A 25,414-nucleotide genomic window follows, 5' to 3' on the forward strand; every position below is an offset into this window, starting at 1 on the left:
CTGGTGTTTAAACTACTTCTTTTCTTTTTAAACTCCAGGTTCCAGAATTATCACCTATATTCGCTACCTTTGTTTTCACGTGTTCAAGTTGAAAAAAGATGGTCTTCTCAAGCTATGCATCTAAAAGCTGGACAATGAATAAGGAAGACAGTAGAAGAACTGATGGCTTTACATCATGGTGTTGGAGAAAAATACTGACTACCTCATGGACTGCCAAAAGAACAAATAAGTCTGTCTCGAACAAAGTGCAACCAAAGTGCATTCTTTAGAAGCAAGGAGGGTGAAATTTCATCACACATACTTTGTGCATATTGCCAAGATGGGCCAGTCATCCTTCTGGGAATAGTGAAGGTCAGATAAAGAGAGGAAAGATCAACAGGATGGATTGACCCAATGACTGTAACAATGCACTCGCGCATATCAAAGATGATGGGGATACTGCAGGATACGGCAAGATTCCAATCTGTTGTTCACAGAGAGACTATGACCAGAGTCACTGGTCATTTTGAGTCGGATGATCACTGCAAATACCTTTTATCAAAAACAGCACAAACAGTGACTATACAAATGGACCTTACCTAACAGACTATAATGACAGGAATCAGAATAAACTACTACCATGGAGAGAGTCTTTCGAGTTTAGTATCAGCAGTCAATACAAGGTCAAAGGCTGACTGTGGTCAGATCATAAACTATGCATAAGCCAGCTTAAAGTGAAGGTGAAGAAAATGAAAACAAGTTACAAGAACCAAAATACGACCATGAATCTATCCCAATTGAATGTAAAAACCATCTCAAAACCAGATTTGATGCATTAAATGCTAATAACCAAAGACCAAATGAAGTGTGGATGACATCAAAGACATTACCCATGAAAATACCATTACAAAGATAAGGAGGAATGAAAGATCAAAGTGGATGTCAGACTCTAAGACTTGCCCTGGAACAAAAAGAAGCCAAAACAAAGTGAAAGAAAGCTGAAGAGTAATGAACAGAAGATTTCAAAGGACAGTTTATAATGACAAATGAAAGCAGTATAACAATGAAATGTAAAAAGAGCTGGAGTTAGAAAAATCAAAAGAGAAGAATATGCTTAGCATTTCTCAAGCTGAAAAACCTGAAGAAAAATATTCAATACTCAAGTTGCAATACTTAAGGATTGCAAAATATAGGTGGGCAAGATTTTGAATAATTCAGGAAGCATTAAAATAAGATGAAAGGAGGAGCTCTGGTGGCCTAGTGGCAAGAAGTTAGTTACACTACAATCCCAAACGCACGCAGTTTGAAACCACCAGATGCTCCACTGGATGGCACACACATACACAAGATGGAAGGAATATACAGAGTTGTTGTTAGGTGCCATCAAATCAAGTATGACTCATAGTGACCATATGAACAAAAGATCTGAAGCTAGTCCTGTCCTGAACCATCCTCACACTTCCTGACATACAAGAGCCCACTGCAGCAGTCACCATGTCAATCCACCCAGTTGAGGATCTTCCTCTCCTTTGCCAACATGCCACCTCCCCAGCATCATGTCTCTCTCCGAGCACCTCCTAGCAACATGTCCCAAGCATGTGAGGTGAGGCCTCATGGTTCTTGCCTCCAAAGAGCACTCTGGCTGTATCATCTCCAAGACATATTTATTTGTTCTCTTGGCTGTCCATGGGATGTTCAGTGCTCTTCTCCAACACCACAGCTCAAAGGTGTCAATTCTTTTTCTGTCATCCTTATTCATTGTCCAGGTCTCGGATGCATAACTAGTAACTGGAAAGACTATGGCCTGAATCTCAAACTGACATCACTATTCCTCAATAATTTTGAAAGGTCCCTCCACTGCAGATTTTCCCAGTGCAATGTGTCATTGTACCAAAAAGAATTGGTCAACACAGAATCATTTCAGGAAGTAGCATATGACCAAGAACCACGTGTAATGAAAGAAGTCCAAGCAGAACTGAACACACTGGCAAAAAAAATTGACATCAGGAATTGATGAAATACTAGTTGTTGTGTGCTGTTGAGTTGGAACCAATCCATAGCTGACCCTGCAGCAAGTTTTCAGAGGCAGTCAATTGCACATGAGGAGACTGCCCATCCTTCTCCCACAGAGCAGCTGGTGTTGTGTTTTGTTTTTTCAAAAAAATCAATGCAGCTCTGAATGTACTAAGAAATTCTGAAGACAGCTACCCGACTAACTGACCAAATCCCAAAAAAGGATTATCCAACAGCATGTGGAAATTACTAAAAAATATCATTAATACCTCATGCAAGTAAATAGCTGGAAGAGCATATTACCAGAGAATTAGCAAAAATTCAACCTGGATTCAAAAGAGGCTATGGCACAAGGTATATTATTTCTGATGTCAGGCAAATCTTTGACTGAAAGAAGAGAATACAAAAGAGATGTTCATCTGTGTTTTATTAACCAAGCATGTGACTGTGTGGATCATAACAAATTATGGATAACAGAGAAAAATGGGAATCTCAGAACACTTAATTGTGCTAAAGATAAACCTATACATAGAACAAGAAAACAGCTGACTGAATAGAACAAGGGAACAATACATGGCTTAAAAAACAGGAAAGGTATGCATCAGTTGTATCTTTTCAACATACATAACTGTATGCTGAGCAAATCATTCAAGAAACTAGACTATATGAAGAAGAATGTGGCATTATGATTAGAGGAAGACTCATCAACAATATGCATTATATAGACGATACAATCTTATTTACTGAAAGTAAAAAGGACTTGAAACACTTGCTATAGAGAACCAAAGACTCTATAGCCTTTAATATGGATTACATTTCAACATCAAAGAAACAAAAATTCTCACCAATAAGCAACATCAGGATAAAAGGGGAAGACTGAAATTGTCAACAATTTAATTTTAATTATATTCACAATCAACACCCATGGTAATCCCTAAAGAAAGTAATCGCCATTCAAACAGATATATGCATGCACATGTTTATCGCTGCATTATTTACAAAAGCAAAGAGATGGAAGCAACCCAAGTGACTACCAACAAATAAATGGATAAAAAACCCTATGGTATATTCATACAATGTATTATTATACAGCACTAAAAAACAACAAACTTGTAACACATCACACAACATGGGGGACCCTGTAGGATATCATGCTGATTGAAATATCTCAGTTATAAAAGGATAAATACTGCATAGTACCACTGTTATAAAGCAAGTCAACATGGGGGTAGGGAGGAGAATAGGATAAGAGTAGATAGATAATGACCATTGCATTGGAACAGATAAAGGAAAGAACTGTTTAAAAGGAATATATTGATTAGGCATATAAGTTGACAATAGCCTAGAATAAGAGACATAAAATTGCAACTGGGTAGTGAGGAGGGGAGGTAGGTAATTGAGCAACAATGAATGAATGTTAAAAAAAAGTGAGCTGGGGGAGGGGAAAGGCATAGAGAGGGGGTAAAATATGCAACAATGAATGAATGAAAATCAAACTTCTCTATAAATGTTTATTACAGTCAAAATGAAAATAAAATTTTATTTAAAAAAAACCCACACAACAAAAACAGCAATAAAGAAATCAAAAGATGTGTTGCATTGGAGAACCTTCTGTCAAAGAATTTTTTAAAATGTGGATATCAGTTTCAAAATTAAGATGTGATTGATCCATGCCAGAGTATTTTCCTACACATCGGAAAGTTGGATAATGACTAAAGAAGACACAAAAACAATCAGTGCCTTCCAACTGCAGTGTTGCAGATGAGTACTGAAGATACTACGGACTATAAAAGAAATAAATCTATCATGGAGGAAGTGTAACTAGAGTGCCATTAGAGGCGAGGATGGTGAAACTTCATCTCAAATACTTTGGGCATGCTCTCAAGAGGGACCAGTCCTTGAAAACAGACGTCATGCTGGAAAATGTATAGTCAGCAACAGAGGAAGATCCTCAAGGAGATGGACTGACACAGTGACCATACAGTAGCCTGGAGCGTGAGGGCAAAGTGATGGTGGCAGAGCACAGGGACATGTTCACATCTGTTGTTCAGAAGGTCGCTATGAGTTGTGGTAGACTTGACTGCACCGAACAACCACAACATGACACAAGAAAGGAACTGAGTAATGTTAGTGCCTTAATTTGGAACATGATAATGGACAGAATTAAGTGAAACAGGTAGACAAGGCCTAGAAATAGAGGGGTTTAAAGACTATCTTAGATTAGATTTAATCCAGTAGGGCAGGTGATGAGGAAGCCATTTAAACTTTTAATTTAGAAATTACATGATTCTATATGTTCACGCTAGAATCATGACTAACTAGCAGTAGTATAAGGAATTGAAGCTACACCTGGGTAGATACTGAAGTAAGCAGCACAGAAATCAGTTACAAGGGGAAATGAAGAATTAGTCTCTGAATTAGGATCATGGGAATGGAAGGAGACAATTAAGACGATCTGTTGTTGCTGTTACGTACTGTTGAGTTACCTGTGACTCAGAGTCACCCTGTGTCCAGCAGCCCTAAAGCCTGTTCTATCCTGTGCCAATCTTGTGTTTGACACAGTTATACCCATTACCCCAGTCACTGAATCAGTTCATCTCATCGGCTGTCCCTCTATCCTCCCAAGGATGATGTCTCTAAGGACTGGTCCTGCCTTGCAACATATCCAAAGTATGTCAGATGAAAGCTTCAGAATCTTTCCTCCAAGGAGAAGCCTGGTTTAACCCCCTAGGACAAACCTGCTTGTTCTTCTAGCAGTCTATGGAGTATTCAATAATCTTCTCCAGCACCACAGCTCAAAGGCATCAGTTTTCCTTCTATCATCCCTAATAATTTTCCAGCTTTCCGATGGATAACAAGTAACTGCAAAGACTATGACCTGGATCAGGCACACTTTAGTCTCCAGAATGACATCACTGCTCTTCAGTACTTCGGAGAGGTCTCTGACAGCCGACTATTCCCAATGCAAGTAATCTTTTAATTTCCTGGCTATTAGAACCAAGAATGTTAATTGTGGAGCCAAGCAAACTAAAGCTGTTAAAAATTTTAATCTCTTCACCATCTATCACAACACTGGTGAGAATCTTTGTTTTCTTTGTTTTGTGCTTCAATCCATATTGAAGGCTGCAGTCCTTGATCTTCTGCAGCAAGTGCTTCAGATCCTCCTCCGTTTCAGCAAGCAGGGTTGTGTCATCTGCTCCAATCCTGATGCCAATCCTATTTCTCCTCATAGAGCCCAGCCTCCCAGATAATCTGTTCTGAGAATGTATGGACACAGGACACATCCCTGGTTCCCAATTCTGATGCATGTAGTGTTTCCTTGTTCTGTTCTGATGACTGCCTCCTGGTCCAAATATAAGTTTCACATAAGCACAATCAAATGTTCTGGGATTTCCATTCTTCTCAGAGTCAACCACCGTTTATTGTGATCCATATAGTCAAATGCTGTTGCAGAGTCAATGAAACACAGACAGACATTCCTCTGGTACTCCCTGCTTTCAGCCAAGATTCATCTAACATTAGCTGTAATATCCCAAGTACCACAGCCTCTTCTAAACCCAGCCTGCACATCAGACAGTTTTCTGCTGATGTGCTGTTCCAGTCGGTTTTAGATAATCTTCAGAATCTTGCTTTCATGTGATTTCAACAATATTGCTCAATAATTCTTGCATTCTGTTGGGTCACCTTTCTTTGAAATGGGAACAAATATAGATCTCTTCTAGTCAGTTGGCCAGGAGGTTGTCATCCAGATCTCTAAGCCAATTTTGTGAGCACATCCAGGGCAGCATCTATTTGTTGAAATATGTCAATTGGTATGCTATGAATTCCTGGAGCCTTGTTTTTTGCCAATTCTGTCAGAGCAGTTTGAACTGCTTCCTTCACCACCAAAGGCTCTTGCTCATACACTGTTTCATGAAATTCTTCTGTGTCCGCCAATTCCTTCTGGTACAATGACTCTTTATAGTCTTTCCATCTTCTTTTAATGCTTCCTCAATCATTTAATATTCTTCCCAAAGTTTCCTTAAGTATTGCATCTCAAGGCTTGAAAATGTTTCCCAGTTCCTCCTGCTTAAGAAATGCTGAGTTTGACCCCTTTGATTTTCTGGCTCCAGCTCTTTGCACATTTTATGATGATACTTTGTCTTCCAGTGCTGCCTTTTGAAATCTTCTGTTCAGCTCCTTAAGATCTTGATTTCCTCCTTTTGCCTTGGCTTTTCGGTGATCTAATGCAATATTCAGAGTCTCTTCTGACATCCATTTTGGTCTTCCTTTTCTTTGTATCCTCCCACAGTTCGTCCAGTCTTTGCTCATTGGTGTTGCAAGTCCTCAAATCTGTTTCTGAGATGGTTTTGAAATTCAGGTGGTATAGATTCAAGGTCAAATTTTGAGAAATTATGGTACATTCACACAATGAAATACTATGCAGCAGGCAGAAGCAATGATTTTGTAAATTATTACCTAACTTGGGGGAGGAAATGGAGAGCATTATGTTACATGAGTTAACTTATTATCACAAGGATAAATATTGTATAAAACCATTATTGTAGAATGAGTATAAGGATCCAAGAGGGGTGGGAGAGGCTGGAAGAAGAAGGATGTGGATGTGCAGGGGGAGGGGGTTTAATCATCAGGTTGTATAATTTGACGGGGGGGTGAGCATGAGGGAAATGGAAAGAATTTGTATTTGAATTTTGTAAAGAGTAAAAAAAATTGTGTTTTCAATCCCTTGGAAACAAACTAATATTTTAAACATGGGGGGGGGAGGTCAAATTTTGGTTCCTGTGGATTTTATTTAATTTTCCTTAGCTTCAGCTCAAAATTTCATATGAGTAGTTGGTGGTCTGTTCCACTATCAGCACCTGGCCTAGTTTTCACAACTGATATGAAATTTCTCCAGCAATTCTTTCCACAGATGTAATCAATCTGATTCCTATGCATACTGTCAGGTGAAATCCATGTGTATAACCTGTGTTTGTTTCTTATAAAACATATTTGCAATGAATAAGTTGTTGATTGGGAAAAATTCTATCGTTCTATCTCCAGCTTCATTTCTGTCATCAAGGCCATGTTTTCCAACTACTGATCCTTCTTCTCTGTTCCCAACTTTTGCAATCCAGTCACCCATTAATATTAATGCTTCTTGATTGTATGTTCAATTGATTTCTGACTGCAGAAGTTGGTAGAAATCTTCTATTTCCTCTTCTTTGGCTCTGATTGTTAGTGCATATATTTGAATGATGGTGGTATTCACTGGACTTCCTTGCATGCATATGGATATTATCTTGTCCTTACAACATTATATTTCAAGATGGATCTAGAAATGACCTTTGTACCTATGAAATCAATGCCATTTTTCCTCACCTTTTCATCTCCAGCACTGTAGGTCATAGAATCGTCTGACTCAAAATGTCCATGCCAGCCCATCTCATTTTGCCAATACCTAGTATGTCAATATTCATGGGTTCCATTTCTTTCTTAACAATATCCAATTTTCCTACATTCATGTTTCTCACATTCCATGTTCCAGTCACTAATGTTTGCTTACAGCTGTTCCTCCTCCTTTGTGTTTCCATACTTAAGGGTTCAGGCTCAGTTACCAATCTACTAGTCTAAGTGTGCTATTGTCCATAGGGTTTCCAGAGGCCTGCTATTTCAGAAGTGGATGGCCAATCCTTCTTCCTAGCCTGTCTTAATTTGAATGCTCAGATTTAAAACGTTATCTGACAGACAAGCATTTTACAGAAAAGAGCAGATCAGACATTTCTCAGTAGTACAAATAACCAGTAGATTCAGTGTTGGCCCCATCCTTAACAGGTGTGTCTTGATCTACCCTTTCCCTGCTCCACCAGCAATCCCACCTACTCCATTCAACTACTATCTCCCCCTATCCAGTCCTTGATGTGATGGCTTATATCTCAAGCTTTCTGGGCTTCTGTGATTCCGAATGCCTCAAGCTGTTGCCAGTTTTTTCTGCTGCAGCCAGTGACATCTTCCAAAATTTGGGGCCTGAGGGCCAAGAAAACAATATATATCAGATCTACAGGACACATCATCCTCCCCTGGGAAACGATTCCATTGTGACTACGGTGTACTACAAGTGGAAGAGAAGTGGTACTAAGCCACAAGAAGTCCATTCTGGAGCAGAAGTCCAAGACAAAGGATTCTTCCTCAGAACCATCTGAGATAGGAAGCCTTCCCTCATACTAGTACCTAGTTATTGGACTTACAGACTCCTAAACTCAAGAATCACTCAAGACGATTTAGGAGTAAAAAATGATAATGATAAATCAGTTGTATCTGCAGGCTGATGGATGGAATACTCACTCTTCCCTTTACTAGTTTTCTCTACAGCTACAAGCTGGTTATTTCAGCTCTTTGTGCTTCAGTTTTCCATTTATAAGCAAGGAAAATTTAATCTCCACAAAAGTTCATACAGATAAATTTGATATTTGGACATTTGACAGTAGCTATTATCTTTAGAAAGATTATGACTAAACTATTATTACTAAATCAGAAGCAAACATACTAAAAATAGTAAAAAGAAAGAAAAAAGTAGAACTATAACAAATAGCAAATGATTCAATGTAAAGACAAAAATGTGATATCCTTTAACAGCCTCTAAGTACATTTCTAAACACTGATCAATTTAATAGGAATTTTATAATACTGACTGACTTTATTTCCCTTCAGTGTTACATTCAGAGTTTATAAAAGGCATTAAAGTAAAGATTGTCCAAAAGAATTTCTCTAACACTGCTGATTAACACCAGAAAGCAAAGTACTAAATTTCCACAGAATGTAACTCTTCATTTGAAGGTTGCCCTCTTAATAAACTCCATACTAATAAAATTAATGATAGTTGGTCACTTTATGGTTTACATAAAACTGGTAGAGCACAGGTGTCCACAGTCTTGACCACAATTGATTTCCTTGTTGGTGCTACTGTAGGGAAGTGGTAAAAGGACGATTATAAGATTTTTGAATACATGAAGCAACAGAGGTCTAGGAAATCTTGTACAATGCATAATAGGGAGCATTAAAAGATGACCCGGGCATTGCTTAAATTATCACTTTTCATGCTGATCAAATATGTGACCCCTGAACTGAAAGTCAGTAAATTCTAGTTTTGACAGAGAAGAAAATTCAGCTACTGTTTAATCTGGGATTCTTTTTTAATATTAGTCTCTCAGTAAATAGTTTTTTCAGTTGTGGAGCCAAGCAATTTCATAGCAGTGTATAAACAGGACAAAAGTAAAAACTCAAGTTAAACTTAATAACAACATAAGTAATAATTAGAGTATAAAATGAAAAATTATGAGGTGAGATTATTTCTGTTGGTTTTTAAATAGTATATAATTGCTAGCTCTTAAATTCTTTTGAAAAACCAAATAAGCTCTCAAATGCATATAACTTCATTTATAATTTAATTTACAAGTTTCAAACAAATTTATGTATTGTATAAAAGAAATCTTTATACTTTAAAATAATTTCTGATTATACGACGCAAAATTCATTTGAAAGAATTAAACATTAAAATTTTAGGTTAAGTTTCATCAAGAGTAGGAATAAAAAGCCAAAAGTTATTATCTTGGCTTCGAAATTTATTAGAAATGAGCAAATTAGTTAAACTTCTAAAGTCTTCTTTTTCTTCTCTGTAAATCAAATTAAAATGCCTTACGCATGATCAGTAGTTTTCCTGTTGGGTCTAATTTCATTATAGACTCAAGTTTTTACAAAACATATTATAAATGAAGACTGAAGAATGACTAACATTTTTTATAATAAGTGAACAATTTCAAAGCAGAGACATAAAAACTAGATTCACATAGTTCTTTAGATAGTTCTAAACTAGGCAGGGAATATTTCTTTGAAACAGAACAATTTCATCCTCAAAATCCAGAAATACTAAAACAATCTAGAAGACTAGAAATTCAGAGTTCTTAAAAAGATTAAACTGATAAAAGCAAGAGTATTAATTATGGATAATTTTAGATATAAGGAATAAACAGATTCTGAAAGGAATCAAATAGACCAGATAGAAATGAAAAATATATATCCATGAATGCTTTGAAGAATAAAGACAATATTCATGAAATGATTTAGAGACTGGAAAACCAATTTCTGGGAATGATAGTGGTGGGCATATCCATAAATACACATTATCTCCATGTCTCTTGTTTCTTTTTAAAATTCTATCACCAATCTCCTGATTTAAGCATCACATTAGTAAATAACTGAAATAAAGTAAAAGAATATCAAGTTCAAAGGCCAAATATGTCAAATAACCCTATCTCTGCTTTCCCTCACCTGGTGAGCACAAATGTCTTTATCTTCATATTCAAATATGAAGAGTCACTAAAACTCTTATACATTATACTTAATTGAAAACTACCAACAGTATGAGACAGAAGCATTCTTCTGGAAAAAAAGATCACATTTTAACTTTTTAAAGTAAGTTGAGCATTTATTTATTTAAGTCATAAGAAAATACATGCTTAAGAATAAAGATTTAAATATCAGAAGATTGTTGTTGTTATGTGCCGTTGAGTCGCTTGTGACTCATAGTGACCCTGTGTACAACAGCCTTCAACCCTGCTCTATCCACTTGCCAATCTTATTGTCTCTGATATACCTACTCCCATTACCCTAATCACTGAATCAATCCATCTCATTGAGGGTATTCCTCTCCTATGCTGTCCCTCCATCCTTCCAAGCATGACATCCCTCTCCAAGGACTGGTGCCTCCTTGCAACATGTCCAAAGTATGTCAGACGAAGCATCATAATCCTTCCTTTCAAGAAGAAGCTTGGTTCCACCCTCTCTAGGACGAACTGTTTGTTCTCCTAGCAGTTCATTGTATATTCAATACTCTTCTCCAGCACCAAAGCTCAAAAACATCAATTCTCCTTCTATCATCCCTAGTCATTGTCCAGCTCTCTTATGCATAGCATATAATGGCAATTAGATAAGTTAAATTTTCATAGGAATTTTCATATCATTAAACTAGGGCAAGAGGCAAAAAAGTAAACAAGTTTTTAAAAGGTGGTTTATTTTCATTCCCAACTAAACAACAATATTGTTAATATTATATGCAAGCAAAATCTTTCTGAAAATTTATATTAGGTTTTGTCTCTTGTTTAGAGTCCACAAGACCTCGAGGAAGGCCTTTCAATTTTAAAGTTGGTTGTTATATTTTGGAGGAACATTCTTCTAAGTGGTACACCACTCTTCTGTCAATATGCTGTACTGAGGTCACAGGGACCTGGTACATAACAGCTATAGTAGTTGACAGTGACCTGCCCTGGGAAAAAGTGCCCAAGAAGGTATCTCCTCTGATGTTGACTGCCCTGACAAATGGGGACCTGGAGACCTCATTCACCTTCATGAAGAATGACTGGTGCTATGAGAAGAGAATCATTTTAGAGAAACAGGGAGAGACTGGCCAATACAGTCCTTTTGGGGGCAAGAAGCACATAGAAATACAGGACCATTACATAATTTACTGTGAAAGTAATTGCAATGGGAAAACTTGGCACGTGGCAAAACTCGTTGGGAAGAACCCAGACATGAACGTGGAAGCCATGGAAGAATTTCACAATTTTACTCAGCAGAAAGGGTTCTTGCAGAAGAACATCTTCACTCCTGCCCAAACAGAGAAATGCATTCTTGAAAGTCAGTAGGCTCCAGTTGGCACCTCCAGAAGAGTCCTGCTTTCCTGCCACACCTTGAACTGGAACCTGGTCCTGGATCTCTGTATTTCCTACATTGGGTTACTCTCTCTTAAATTCAAATAAAGAACTTCAGCAATTAAAAAAAAGAAAAAGTAAAAGAAAGAGAACACTGTATCTACATGGCATTATTAGAAATTCCAGCTGGATTCCAATGAAGCCGTGGAATGAGTTATATACCACTGTTGATGTCAGCTGGATCTTGGCTAAAAGCAGGGAATCCGACAAAGAGGTATACTCGGAATTTATTGACTATGCAAAGACATTTGACTGTGTGGAGTATAATAAATTATGATAAATATTGAGAAGAATAAGAATTCCTGAACACTATGCTCAGAAGAAACCATAAATAGAGCAAGAAGCAGTCATTTGGAGGGAACAAGGGAAGGGGACAGACACTACATGATTTAAAATCAGGAAAGGCCTGTGTCAGGATTGAATCCTCTCAACACATCTATTCAATTTGTATGCTGAGTAAATAATTCAAGAAGTTGGAATACATGAAGAAGAATGTAGAATCAGGATTAGAGGAAGACTCATCAGTAACACCACCTTTCCAGAATAAAGTAAAGGAGATTTAAGCACTGAAGAAGATCAAAGATCACAGCCTTTAATATGAATTACATTTCAACATCAAGAAAACACAACTGGACCAATAGACAACATCATAACAGATGGAGAAAAGCTTGAACTTGTCAATTAATTAATTTTACTTGAATCCCCATGGAAGCAGCAGTCAAGAAGTGAAAAAACATAAACTAGAAAAAAAAATAATTGAAATAAAAAAAATAAACATACTGTATTGGGCAAATCTGCTGCCAACCACTTACTGAAAGTGCTGAAAAGCAAAGATGTCACTTTAAAGCCCAAGGTGCACTTGAGTGAAGCCTTGATGTTTTCAATTGCTACTTAAGAATGTGAAAGTTGAACTCTAAATTAGAAGAACAAAGAAGGACTGATGGCTTTGAATTGTAGTGTTGGCAGAGTATTAAATACATTGTGGACTGCTAAAGAAAAAGCAATCTTGGAAGAAGTAGGACCAAGGTGTTCTTTAGAGACAAGGATGGTGAAACCTCATCTCACATACTTTGGGCATGTTTTTGGAAAAATACATCATCTCAGAAAATGAGAGGACCAGTGAAAGATGAGATACACTCACACAGTGACTCTAACAATGGGCGAGAATATGGCAGAGATGGTAAGGATGGCACAGGATAGAGAAAGTTTCAGATCTGTTGTTCGTAAGGTCACTATGAATCAGAGTTGACTTGATGGGTCTCTGTCTTCCTTTAAGGCAGAGTTTGGGCAGAGCCCTTAGCAGGCAGGGTTTAGGCACATGACTGGTCTTTGAATCAAAAGGTAATAAAAAAAAGCTTCTTGGAAATTATGGTTGCTGTGAAGCATCAAGTACCAGATACATGTAAAATCAGGTCCTAATATGATTCTTCTGTGGCATTACTTCAGCTTTAGTCTTTGCCTATTTCTAGAATTTCCTTCTCTTACCTTTCTGGGTTTCCCTATAACTTGCTAATGTACTTTACCACTACACGCCTCCCCCCACACCCCAATACTGATCAGTTTTTTTTTTTTTTGCTGTTTAGAACCAAAAGTCTTTACTGAATTATATGTAATTTGTAAAACAGACAACACATAGGAAAGTTTACTTACCTGGCACTTTCATACTGTTTCACAGTCATTAAAGTATCTTCAATAGTTTTATTCACCAAAGTGTTTACACTGGCAATGAAAAAGTTAATAGCGCCAAGAAGAGTCTCTCCATTTTTAGCCAGTAGCTTCTGTGTATCTGCATTGTAGCCAAATTCTTCCTAAAACAAAGAACTCATTTTAATTTACCAGTTACAAATCAGCAAACGTGTCTTTAAAAACATCTCCAATTTATTACTAATGGGAAAATACTTGATTCTGAAATGTAACAACAGAAATTTTAATTTTTCTGTCAATCATTAAAGAAATATGAACCCTAAATCAAATCTACTTATATAATTATTTTTAAGTCTAGTCTAGTAAGTCTAGTTTAAGCCTAGTAAGTCTGGTAAGCTAAAATCTTTATCAGATGAGACATACAGCTAAAATGAAAATAACTGAAAAAGATAAACTACTTTGAGCCAGGAAAAATATTTTTATTTCTTCTTACTGTACTATAAGCACAGCTGTTAAGAAGAAAAACATAGCATATTATTAATCAGAGAAACAACTAACTTTAACAACCAAATTAGGTAACAATTGGCTGAAACTTTAAAACATAAACTAGATCACAATTTTTGTATTTTAATGGAATCTCATCATAGTATAAATATTAACAGCATATGTTTCTTTGCAAACTTTGTGAACAGCAGTTGATTCTCAAGCAAAATTTTATACAGGCACAGAAGTGAGAAACGCTCATTCAACATCAACCTCAATACATTTCTCTGAATAAACTGAGTCTTGACTCTGCAAACATTTCACACAGCTCCCTTAGAAACAGCAAGAACTAAACTTAAGTTCCCACCAGGGAAATGTTTGTAGTCCAAGTTGGTAACCATAAGGTAACACATGAACATATCTGGTCAATCATTAAAATTGGTATTTTGAGTTAATCATTCATTTGAGTAATCTGAGGTTTGCTATAAAGCACTTTTCAATATAGGCTGGAAAAAAAAGTAAGAGAATGAAAATGTTGTTGTTAAGTGCTATCAAGTTGATTCCAACTCATAGTAATCTTATGTACAACAGAATGAAATGCTGGCCATCCTCACACTTACTGCAGTCACTGTCAATCCAGTTCCTTACAGTCTTCTTTGCTGATACTTCACTTTACCAACTTTATATCCTCCTTTATGGACTTGTCCCTCCTGAAAGTATGTCCAAAGAACAAGATTTTGCTACCCTCACCTCTAAGGATCAATTTAGCAGCACTTCTTCCAAGACTGATTAATTCATTCTTTTGGTAGTTAAATAGTATATTAAATATTCTTCACCAACACCATCATTAAGAAGACAGTTTTTACTAGGTATCATGTACTTTTTCATAGGGTTTCTGGAGGCAAGCTATTTATGGAAGTGGATGCCACTCCTGCTTCCAAGCTTGTGTTAATTGAGGAGCTCCGCCAAACACTGTCCACCATGGGTAACCATTCTCGTGTTTGACACATCAGTGTCACAGTGTTTAGCTTCACAGCAACCACGAGTTACCTCTGTACGGCAAGTGGACACACCAGAGCCATATGACCTAGAAGAATGTTTGAACAAAAACAATGAAAGACAGGCAGGCCTGAGGGCCGAAGATTAGAGTCACCCACCTTTGGCTTGGTAGCATCACTTACAGTCCACTAGACCAACTGGTCTCTCTTTATGTTGTTAAGTGTCGTCAAGTCGTAGAAAGGATGAGAGGATGAATGCCATGCAATTGTCGAGAACTTTCCTTCATAGGGTCATTAAGAGTCGCCTATGACTCAATGGAACTTAACAACATAGAGAGAGACCAGTTGGCCTAGTGGACCGAAAGTGATGCTACCAAGCCAAAGGTGGGTGACTCTAATTCATGGCCCTTGGGGGCCTGTTCTTAATTGTTTTTGGTCAAACATTCTTCTAGGTCGTATGGCCCTGGTGTGTCCACTTGCCAAACTGAGGTAACTTGTGGTTGCTGTGAAGCTGAACACTGTGAAACTGATGTGTCAAATGCGATAATGGTTACCCATGGCGGACAGTGTTTGGTGGATCTCCCCAGTTGAAACAAACTTCGAAGCAGGAGTGACATCCACTTATGTAACAGTTTGCCTCCTGAAACCCTATGAACCTGGAGAAAGGATGAAAGCCACACAAGTGTTGAGGACTTTCATTCATAGGGTCACTATGCGTCACCTACAATGCAACGGCACTTAACAACAACAACAACAACAACAACAACAACAACGATGTACTCAGTGACATTCACAATTGATCTAGTCTTCAGCCACTAGTATTAATTTTGTTCTTGGGATGGTCTCTAAAAGTCTGATGTGATAAAATCTTTCCAAGAATCAATCAGGTTCCTCTCTAAGCAATCTCTTCTCCTAGCAATATGCCCAAAGTACGAGATGAAACTTTATCATCTTTGCCTCCAAGGAGCACTCTGACTGCACCTTCTCTAAGACATATCTATTTGTTCTTTTGGCATTCAATGGGATAGTCAATATTGTTCTCCAAGAACACATTTCAAAGGTACCTTCTTCTGCCATCTTTATTCAGTCCAGTTCTAAGGACCATACCAAGTGATTGAAAAGATCATGACCTGAATCTAGCACACCTTAGTTCTCAAACTAACATCATCATTCCTCAATAATTTGGAGAGGTCCTTGACTTTTCCACTGCAATATGTCTCTTGATATCCTGACTGCTGGGACCAAGTGTACTGATGGTGGATCAAAGGCAGATGAAGTCATTGACAATTTCATTCTTTTCTCTATCATGATGTTCCCCATAGGTCCAGTGGTGAGAATTTTCACTTTCTTGACACTGACATGCAATCTATATTGAAGGCTGTAGCCTTTGATCTTCTGCAGCAAGCCCTCCTCACTTTCAGCAAGCAAGGTTGTGTCATTTGCAGAAAGAATGTTCTTGATGAAATCTTCCTCCAATCCTGATGCTACATTCTTCTTCATAGAGTCCAGCTTCTCAAATAATTTGCTAAGAATACAGATTGAATAAGTATGCAGAAAGGATGTAACACTGACACCCTTCCTTAACTTAAAATCACAGAGTTCTCTTGTTTTGTCTGCACAACAGCCTAATGGTCTAGATATAGGTTTCACATAAGCACAAGTGTTTTGGAATTTTCATTCTTTTCAACCATAATTTGTTATGATCCACACTGTCAAATGTCTTTGCGCAGTCAATAAAGCATAAATAGATATTCTTCTTCTGATATTCTGTGCTTTCTGTGAGGATGCACCTGACATCAGCAACGCTAGCCCTATATAGGTAGCAACTGAAAATATCCTGGATTTGGGCTCGATGCATCCTTAGTCCTCAAAGCGATATTTTTGCATAACAATTTAAAGGTCTTCTGTGGCAGATTTGCTCAATGCAAGCTTTTTTTATTCTCTTCCTTAAAGACTGGTTTTTATTCACGCATATGCGTTTTAGCATTAATTAAAATTTGATTTCTTGATTGCTGTTTCCACTGATGTTAACTGATAATTCCAAGTAAAATGGGAACCCCTGACAGCTTTGATCTTTTCTGTTTATCATGATGCTGCTTACTGAAATATCCGTGTTTCAAGCCTTTTGCTGACTAATTAGTCCTCCATTTCTGAGCCTTCTTTGTATAGTTCAGTTTCTCTGCTTATTTACTCAGCATACACACTGAGTAAGTTTGGTAAAAAAGGTCACTACGGCATGTACCTTTCTGATTTCCAGATATTCCGTATCCTTTCATTCTGTTCTAACTACTGCCTCTTGGTCTATGCAAGAGCACAATGAGGTGTTCTAGAATTTTTATTCTCCACAATAATATCATTCATAAGTTGTTATGATACACATGGTTGAATGTCTTTACACAGTCAATAAAATACAAATTAACATCTTTCTATATTCTCTGATTTCAGTCAGGATCTCTTTGACAACAACAATGATATATCTTGTTAAATCCTCCCTTCTAAATCTGGCTTGAGTTTCTGGTAGTGCCTTGTTCATGTGCTGCTGCAAGTATTTCTCAATTAACTTCAGTAAAAGATGGAGAATTACTTGATTAAAAGCAGGAATGAAGGACCAATACATGCTACAATACAAATATTGATGAAAAGTGGTAAGTGGCTGCTCCAATCCAAAGGCAGGCAGTTTGAATCCACCTGCTGCTCTGCAAAAGAAAGAGGGACAATCTCCTCTCATGTGAATTACAACCTCTGAAAACCTGGTGGGAGTCAGCTATGAATTGGATCCAACTTGACAGCATATAACAAGTTTAAGAATACACACAAAAGGCCATATATGCTTTATGATTATAATCATTCTGATTCCAAATATGTGAACTACTCAGAAAAGACAAATTAACAGAGATGTAAAGCAGATTAGTATTGCCATGGGCTGAAAAAGGATAAACAGGAGGAAATTTCTAATGGCTTTGGGGTACTTTTTTGTGGTGACAGAAAAATGTCCTGAAAACAGATAGTGGTTATCAATGTAGAACTCTATACATATATTAAAAAGAAACATCTCCTGAAGCATGCAGAAAATTATCTCTTAAGGAATGTCTATTTCATGACTTCTATACATGCAAGGGTGAGTTTTATGTTTCATGAATTATATACTAAAATTAATAAGGAATTTCATATACAGTCAGTCCTCTTCTAAGTTCTGATTTGAAATTTCAAATCTATCTCTAACTTATTAATTCTTCTGTTGAACTAATTATCATCAAAATGTAATACTTCTGAATCTCAGACAACTCTTGATTTTGTTGAAAAGATAGCTTTATTCTTTGTTCCACAATTTTCACTTAAGGGTTATAAACACTAATTAGAGTATTCAATAAAATCTTTATCTACATTATTTGTTTTCTTCATGTCATACTTATATACACTTTCATTTAGCACTTGTCCACTAACAAACCACATCAATTATATTTTGGTCGATAGATACTATTTTTTTAAAAAGATGAAATAACACACCTTAAGCCCTTTTAGAAAAAGTATAATTCAGATTCCAAGAATACTGCATGATGGAATCATTCCTATTAAATAACTAAAAACCACTATATTTCCTTTATTTTCTTAAAAATAGATTCTTTAAAGAAAATGAATCTAGCATATTGTCACCTGAAGACTAATAGTGTGACATTTCATATATTATCAATTTTCCCATCATCATCAGAGTGCACAGTGCTGTTTCTGTAAAGTCCTCTTCTAATTTATCTAATTATTTTGCAATGTCTCTGTTACTGTCTTCTTTCTGCCATCAAGGCAGAATTGAAAACTCTCAGTTTTAATTTTGTTGAATGAATATTACAAAAAGACTGCATAGATAGTTTCTTCAAATTTCTTTTTGGAATATAATTGCAGAGTTTCATTCTATTCTTTCAAAAGGTAAAATTTCCACTGAAAGAGATCTAAGAGAAAATAAAACTCATGAAATACCAGTCCTTCCAGAGAACCATAAGTGGTCAAACATAAAACTAAAATATATTAAATATATTTGGTCTAATATACTCAAATAACAACAGTTAATCTCTCACTATGTAAATGAAGGTAGGCTGCATACACTTTTTTTTCTTTCTTGTTCATCAAATTTCCCATCCTGGTATTGACATATTTTGTAGGATTGTGATGACCATAAATGACACTATTTGCATAGGATTGTGGGAGACAACTAGAGTACTTAGTTTGCAAGTGCCCTGAGCTAAGAAAAATATACCAAACATCTTACTCATAGTAACATTAATTGAAACTCACTAAGTAGGAAAACAACAACAAAACCCCCATCTGTCATAGATTAAGTACTTTCCCCCCTTGTTACCCTGTACATATCCTTGCATATAAGCAGTCAGATATGTAATCACACAACCTATTTGCCCTGCTAGGTCTACTTGGATGACTTAATGCTTTGGGGTCCATAACACAAATTTTAGTATTAGTTTCTGTCTCTTAAGTTCTAACAAAGTCTTGTCTGATCAAGCTAACTTTTTCTGCTTCTTTCTTTAAAAACCCAACTTATGCTCCTCAGAACCACTCCTGCTACGGATCTGGTGGAGTATGATAATAGTGCAACTGGACCACTATACTGTCAGGAGTAATTCTGGTCTTCTTAGAGATTATACAAAATGTCTTTAAAGAACACCTCAAAATTCCAATATTTTTTTAAATTTAATTTTGTTTTTTAAAATTTATTATTTCATGTGTGTGTACCATCAAATCAGATCTGAATGGTACAGGAGGAGATTGCCCCTCCTTCTCCAGCAGAGCATCTGGTGGATTCGAACCTTGTACCTCTGGGATTGCAGTACAGCTTCTTGCCACTAGGCCACCAGAGCTCCCTCAAAATTCCAATATTATTAAGAGTGTACCAACTCATAAATTGACAAATTATCTCTTAGATATTCTATTAACATTTCCCCCCAGTAGCTATTTAAAATAATCTTACATGGAGTTCTAGTGACTTCAAACTCAAGTCAGCAAATGCATCTCCAAGTTGTCTTTGAGTATGCACCATCTGGAAAAGCTGGGTAGACAACGTCTGGGCCAGTTTCAGAATATTTTCATATTTTTTCTTGTTATCCCTTAATATATCAATCTGAGCTTCCAGTTCAAGGTCCACAGTTCTTGAGCCACGGCCTAACTTCTCAGAGATGATTTGCCGAGTACACTAAAAGTGGAAAGATAAATGAGCTTTGTTTTGAAAGGATAATAAGAACAAAAGGGAAAAATAATATAGCAACCCAAAAGTATGAATGTTATAATTTATTGAATACATCAATTTTTGGCTTTCAGAATTTAGCTGAATAAACTGAAAAGTATCAGCTACATTAGAAATTCATCAGGACTCACAAAAAAAAATGTATTAGATACATCTCAATTATTAGTAATAAGAGTTATATTTTAAAGCTTTCCTTGGTAATTTATATTATGTCAGACGAGATGTGTGCATGATATGGTTTTTCAAAACATGCAAACCCTCTCTTTTCTATGCATATGTGAAAACAGGATGCTCAAAACAGCAGGGATACCAGACATTGATTTAAGACCAACTGGACTGTTAAGAAAGGATTAATAAAAATTCTCAAATCTTCTCCAATGTGATTAACTGCCTCTGCCTCTGAAAACCTGCCAGAGGGTCAGCTACAGGTTGGTTCCGACTCTATGGTACACAAGTCTCCTAATAGTTTCAAATGTTTATTCCCCTCTAAATAACTTTTGTGTATTTGTTGAAGGAGGTGGGAGTAGGACAGGGAAGGATGAAGAGAAGAGAAAGAAAAAGGTTGGAGGGAGAGAAATGAAAGGAGGGGAGGGGATGGGGGGAAGAAGACAGAGAAAAAATGGAGTCAGAGAGGTTAATTATCAAATATATTCTAAGAAAGTAGTAAGTGCGCTGTTAAGGGTTTATTGTTTAAAATGGCTTTCCTAGCATAGACTGACTTTGCTATGTGGATGGGTGGGAATAAGAAAATAGGACGCATTAGTCTATCCACAAAAGGAGTGGCAAGTTTCGCCAATCCACAAGGCAACTGGCTAGTCTTGCCATTAAACTGAGTGGATTCAGCAGCAGCAGCAGCAGCATGAGAGAACCTCAGCACTAGCAAAGAAAAAGCAAGAAAATGCAGGGTGTCTTTCAGGGCCAGAGATTCTTATGCCAATCAGCCCAGGGCCTGCAGTAGAGGCAGCCACAGCAGCTGCAGCAGCAAACCAGAGACCAGATGAGAGATGGAGGGATCATAGGACTGCCACCCCATTAAACCAGAATGTCAAACCTTTGCTCAAGTTTGCTGGAATACTGGAGGTGGGCTGGGGAGAGCCATATTGGACTGGGCACTTTGTAACACTGCCCCAATGCCTTAAGGCTCAAGGGTGAGGTGGCATGAGCAAATTTTGAAAGTTGTGCTGACTGACTGTATCTTACTGCCAACCTGAAGCCTTTTGACTTCACTAATACAGTTCTATGTGGTCTGTGAGCTATCATATGAGATTCTGGACCCAGACAAGCTATAGGATTGGTGTTGGGATGACTAGAAGGAGGTGCGGGAGTGTAAGAGGCATGTCTGACCTTACAGGAATTGGTTCTGTGTTCAGGCTGTGTTGACAGAGATAGATCATCTTTGTGGAGTTGGTAAAACGCAGACACAGCTATCCCAACGTAGCCCTTGCTCTCTTTACAATAAGTAATTAGAAAGGTATGGTCAATAACATTTTTTTTAAAGTTAGTAAATTTTAAATTTTTGTATCTCAAAGTATTGGCTTACAGAGTATTTGTGAAAAATTAAAATAGTGCAGTATTACACAAAACAATCTTTGTTGTTGTTGTGTGCCATCGAGTCGCTTGCAACTCATAGCGACCCTATGTACAAGAGCTCTAAACGCTCTTCTATCCTGTGCCAACCTAGCCATCTCAAATGCACTTATTCCCACTGCTCCAGTCACAGAATCGATCCATCTCATCGAAGGTCTTCCTCTTCTTCGCCGCTCCTCCACTCTGCCAAACATGATGTCCTTCTCCAAGGACCAGTCCCTCCTTACAACATGCCCAAAATATGTCAGACGAAGCTTCAGAATCCAGACTCCAAAGAGCCTTCTGGCTTCACTCTCACCAGGACAGACCTGTTTGTTCTCCTAGCAGTCCATGGTATATTCAACACTCTTCTCCAGCAACACAGCTCAAAGGCATCAATTCTCTTTCTAGCAACCGTATTCACTGTCCAACTCTCTGATGCATAGCACATAACTGCGAAGACTATAGCCCGGATCAGGTGCACTTTAGTCTCTAGTCTGACATCGTTGCCCTTCAGTACTCTTGAGAGGTCCCTCACAGCCAACTTTCCCAATGCAATTTGTTTCTTGTTTTCCTGGCTGCTGTTACCAAGAGTGTTGATTGTGGAGTCAAGTAAACTAAAACTGTTAACTATCTCAATCTCTTCACCATCCATACTGATGCTGCCAATTGGTCCAGTGGTGAGAATCTTTGTTTTCTTGATTTTGAGCTTCAGTCCATATAGGAGGCTGTAGTCCTTGATCTTCTACAGCAAGCACTTCAGGTACTCCTCAGTTTCAGCAATCAGGGTTGTGTCATCTGCATAATGCAGGTTGTTGATGATTCTTCCACCAATCCTGATGCCACAATCCTCTTCGTATAGTCCAGCGTCTTGGATGATCTGTTCTGCATACAGACTGAAAAGGTATGGAGACAGAATACATCCCTGACGAACCCCCTTCGTGATTACGAACCATGCAGTATCTCCTTGCTCTGTTATGACAACTGCCTCTTGGTCCAAGTATAGGCTTCACATTAGCACAATCAAATGTTCTGGGATTCCCATTCTTCTCAGTCACCCACAGCCTGTGATCTACACAGTCAAAAGCTTTTGGATAGTCAATGAAGCACAGATAGACATTCTTCTGGTATTCTTTGCTTTCTGCCAAGATCTATCTAACATTAGCTATAATATCCCTATCCAGCCTGCACATCTGGCAGTTCTCTGTTGACATATTGTTCCAAACGTTTTTGGATAATTTTCAGCAGAATCTTAACTTCATTAAATATAGAAAACTAACATGTTATTTGATAGGTGCTCTGGATTTTACACATAAAATGACATATATGCTGTTATTTTTAAGTAAACATGAGATCATGTTATGCTATATATTATATATACAACAGATATACACATATGTATACATATATATATATACATATACTATATGTTATATATCCTGAAGAATAAATGATCTTGAGACTTTTCCTTGTCCATATATAAAAATCTATACTTAACTTCTTAATGTTAGCATATTGCATATTACTGTTGTTATTGTTACGCCTCTCTGCTCGGAGTCAACTACTTATGGTGACGGTGTGAACAACAGATCTGAACCCTTGCCCTATTCTGTGTCATCCTCACAATCTCTTACATGTTCATTTTTCCATTTACAATGCGAATAAATCCCCTGACACAAACTCTAATCTAATAAATCAAGATTCTTTATGAATAAACATTTCTTATAGCAAAAACTTATTCTAAAAGTAGAGAAATTCTTAACAATATAGAAAATGATAGGATGAGTCAGAAGTTTTAAAAGCCACAAAAGGGTATAAACCTAGCACCAGGGGAAATACACACAAAAAATACTCCCAGGAGATGAAATCACACGAAGAAAAAAATTAAGCTGGAGACATTGTGATTGTAATGATAAAAACATCACCAAGAAGTAATATCTCAAAATGAAAACAAGGTAAATCACTCATTCCCAGACTATTTCAATTTTATAAGTAAAATAAGATAGGTTAATATTTAAAAAGATGGGGTCAAAGCCTAAACTGAAAATTTTTCTTCTTATTTAAAAGTGCTAAATATTCTTTTTGAGGAAAATCTTAAAAATATTTGCTAAAAAAAAGCCAGGAAAGCATGGCAGGAAGCCAGGATGGCACTGCCTGTGCTGCTCCCACAGTTATTTTGGGGGAAAAAAACTTGTTGTCTGGCTTGACCAAGTGGGACCCCTTAACTCAGGCAATACGGTGGTCCTGGGCACCTCAAAAGAGGTGAAGAGCCATTTCCAGAAGGGAACAGTGGGCTTCCTCTTTGGTCATTTAGGTACTTTGGGGAAAAAACTGCTGTCAGGCCCTTGGTAGGGAGAAGCGTGCCTCAGTGGAAAGCAGGGAGCAGCAAGCAGCAGCGAGCAGCTGTGAGCAGCAGCAGGATGCAGCAGCCAGGAGAAAGCAAGACAGCGAGAATTTCAGTGAGTTACTTAGTGGGAATCATGGTTGATTGTTAGACCATTTGTGGGACCCTATCACCTTAAGCAGGAGGGAGTAGACAGCTGGGGCTTGACTGGAGTGGCAGACCCAGTTCTTGAGGGGAAAACCAAGGCTTTTTGCTTTTCCATTTCCCCTGCACACAACACACCCACACACACACACACACACACATCCCTGTGTGTGTCTGCGTGCAAATCTCTCCCTCCCTCCATTCCTGTGTGTGTCTATGTGTGTGCCCATCCTATGTGCATCCACGTGGGTGCCTGCCCAACCTTCTGGAGCAGTAACATCAGATCAAGAACCTGTTATTGCCTCAGGCATGAAACACTCTACCACAGCAATGTCCTAAAAGAAGCAGGCAACCTCATTCCCCACACAATCCCACAGCAAAATCTCACCCCCCAAAAGTGACAAAGTAGCAATGGATTTCCTGAAGCCAGAAAGTCTGATGGAACTTTCTGAAAGAGAATGTTAAATAACAATGACTGAATATTTTCAATAGGTTAAAAAAAAAACCCAAAAATAAACAAACAACAACAACAAAAAAAAATCCCAACCAAAAAACCCTTGAAGAATTACAGGACACTACAAGCAAAAATCAAGAGGAGTTTTTAAAAAAACTCAAAATAATGCAGGTAAAACAAACAAGGCATTAGAAGCACTGGAAAAACAAGAAATAACAATTCAAAATATGAGATCCAAGGTTACAGATGCTGGCAACATGATGGAGCAACACATGAACAGAGATGAAGAGATAGAATACAGAACCAGTGAAATAGAACATAGAATTCTCACCACTGATCTGCTAGAGCAAAAAGCACAATTAAGAAAGAAGGAAAAAGAAGAAAACCTAAGAACAATGTGGAACACCAGGAAGAGAAATAACATGTGTATTATTGGAATCCCAGAACAGGAAGAAGCAAGTAAAGGCACCAATAAAGTTGTGGAAGAATTAGTAAAAGAAAACTTCCCAGGCATAACTAAGAATGAGAGGATATATATTCAAGAAGCTGAGCAAACAACACATAGAACAGACCCCAAAATAAAAATACCAAGGCATATTATAGTCAAATTTGCCAGAACCAAAGATACTTCTGAAAGCAGTGAGGGAGAAACAAAGAGTAGCCTATAATGAAGAGCAGGTAACATTAAGTGCTGATTTCTAAGAAGAAACCATGTGAGCAAGAAGAGACTGGAATGACATATATCAAACACTCAAAGAACACAACTATCAATGAAGAATACTGTACCCAGAAAAA

General features: G+C 37.4%; 1 protein-coding gene across 4 annotated transcripts in view; it reads right to left on the reverse strand.

Annotated features, from left to right (window-relative positions):
• The window catches only part of ARFIP1 (ADP-ribosylation factor interacting protein 1), a 186,634-nt gene that overhangs the window by 41,750 nt on the left and 119,470 nt on the right, over nt 1–25,414 (reverse strand). For all 4 annotated transcript variants that reach the window (XM_006884465.1, XM_006884468.1, XM_006884467.1 and 1 more), the window contains 2 exons: nt 19,839–20,060; nt 13,389–13,546 (listed from right to left, as the gene is read on the reverse strand). In XM_006884465.1, the coding sequence (XP_006884527.1) occupies nt 13,389–13,546; nt 19,839–20,060 (380 nt within the window). The remainder of the gene's footprint in view (nt 1–13,388; nt 13,547–19,838; nt 20,061–25,414) is intronic.

Source organism: Elephantulus edwardii, unplaced genomic scaffold (assembly GCF_000299155.1).
Source record: "Elephantulus edwardii isolate Elephantulus edwardi_28Jun2011 unplaced genomic scaffold, EleEdw1.0 scaffold00034, whole genome shotgun sequence".
In the NCBI taxonomy this organism is placed as follows: Eukaryota; Metazoa; Chordata; class Mammalia; order Macroscelidea; family Macroscelididae; genus Elephantulus; species Elephantulus edwardii.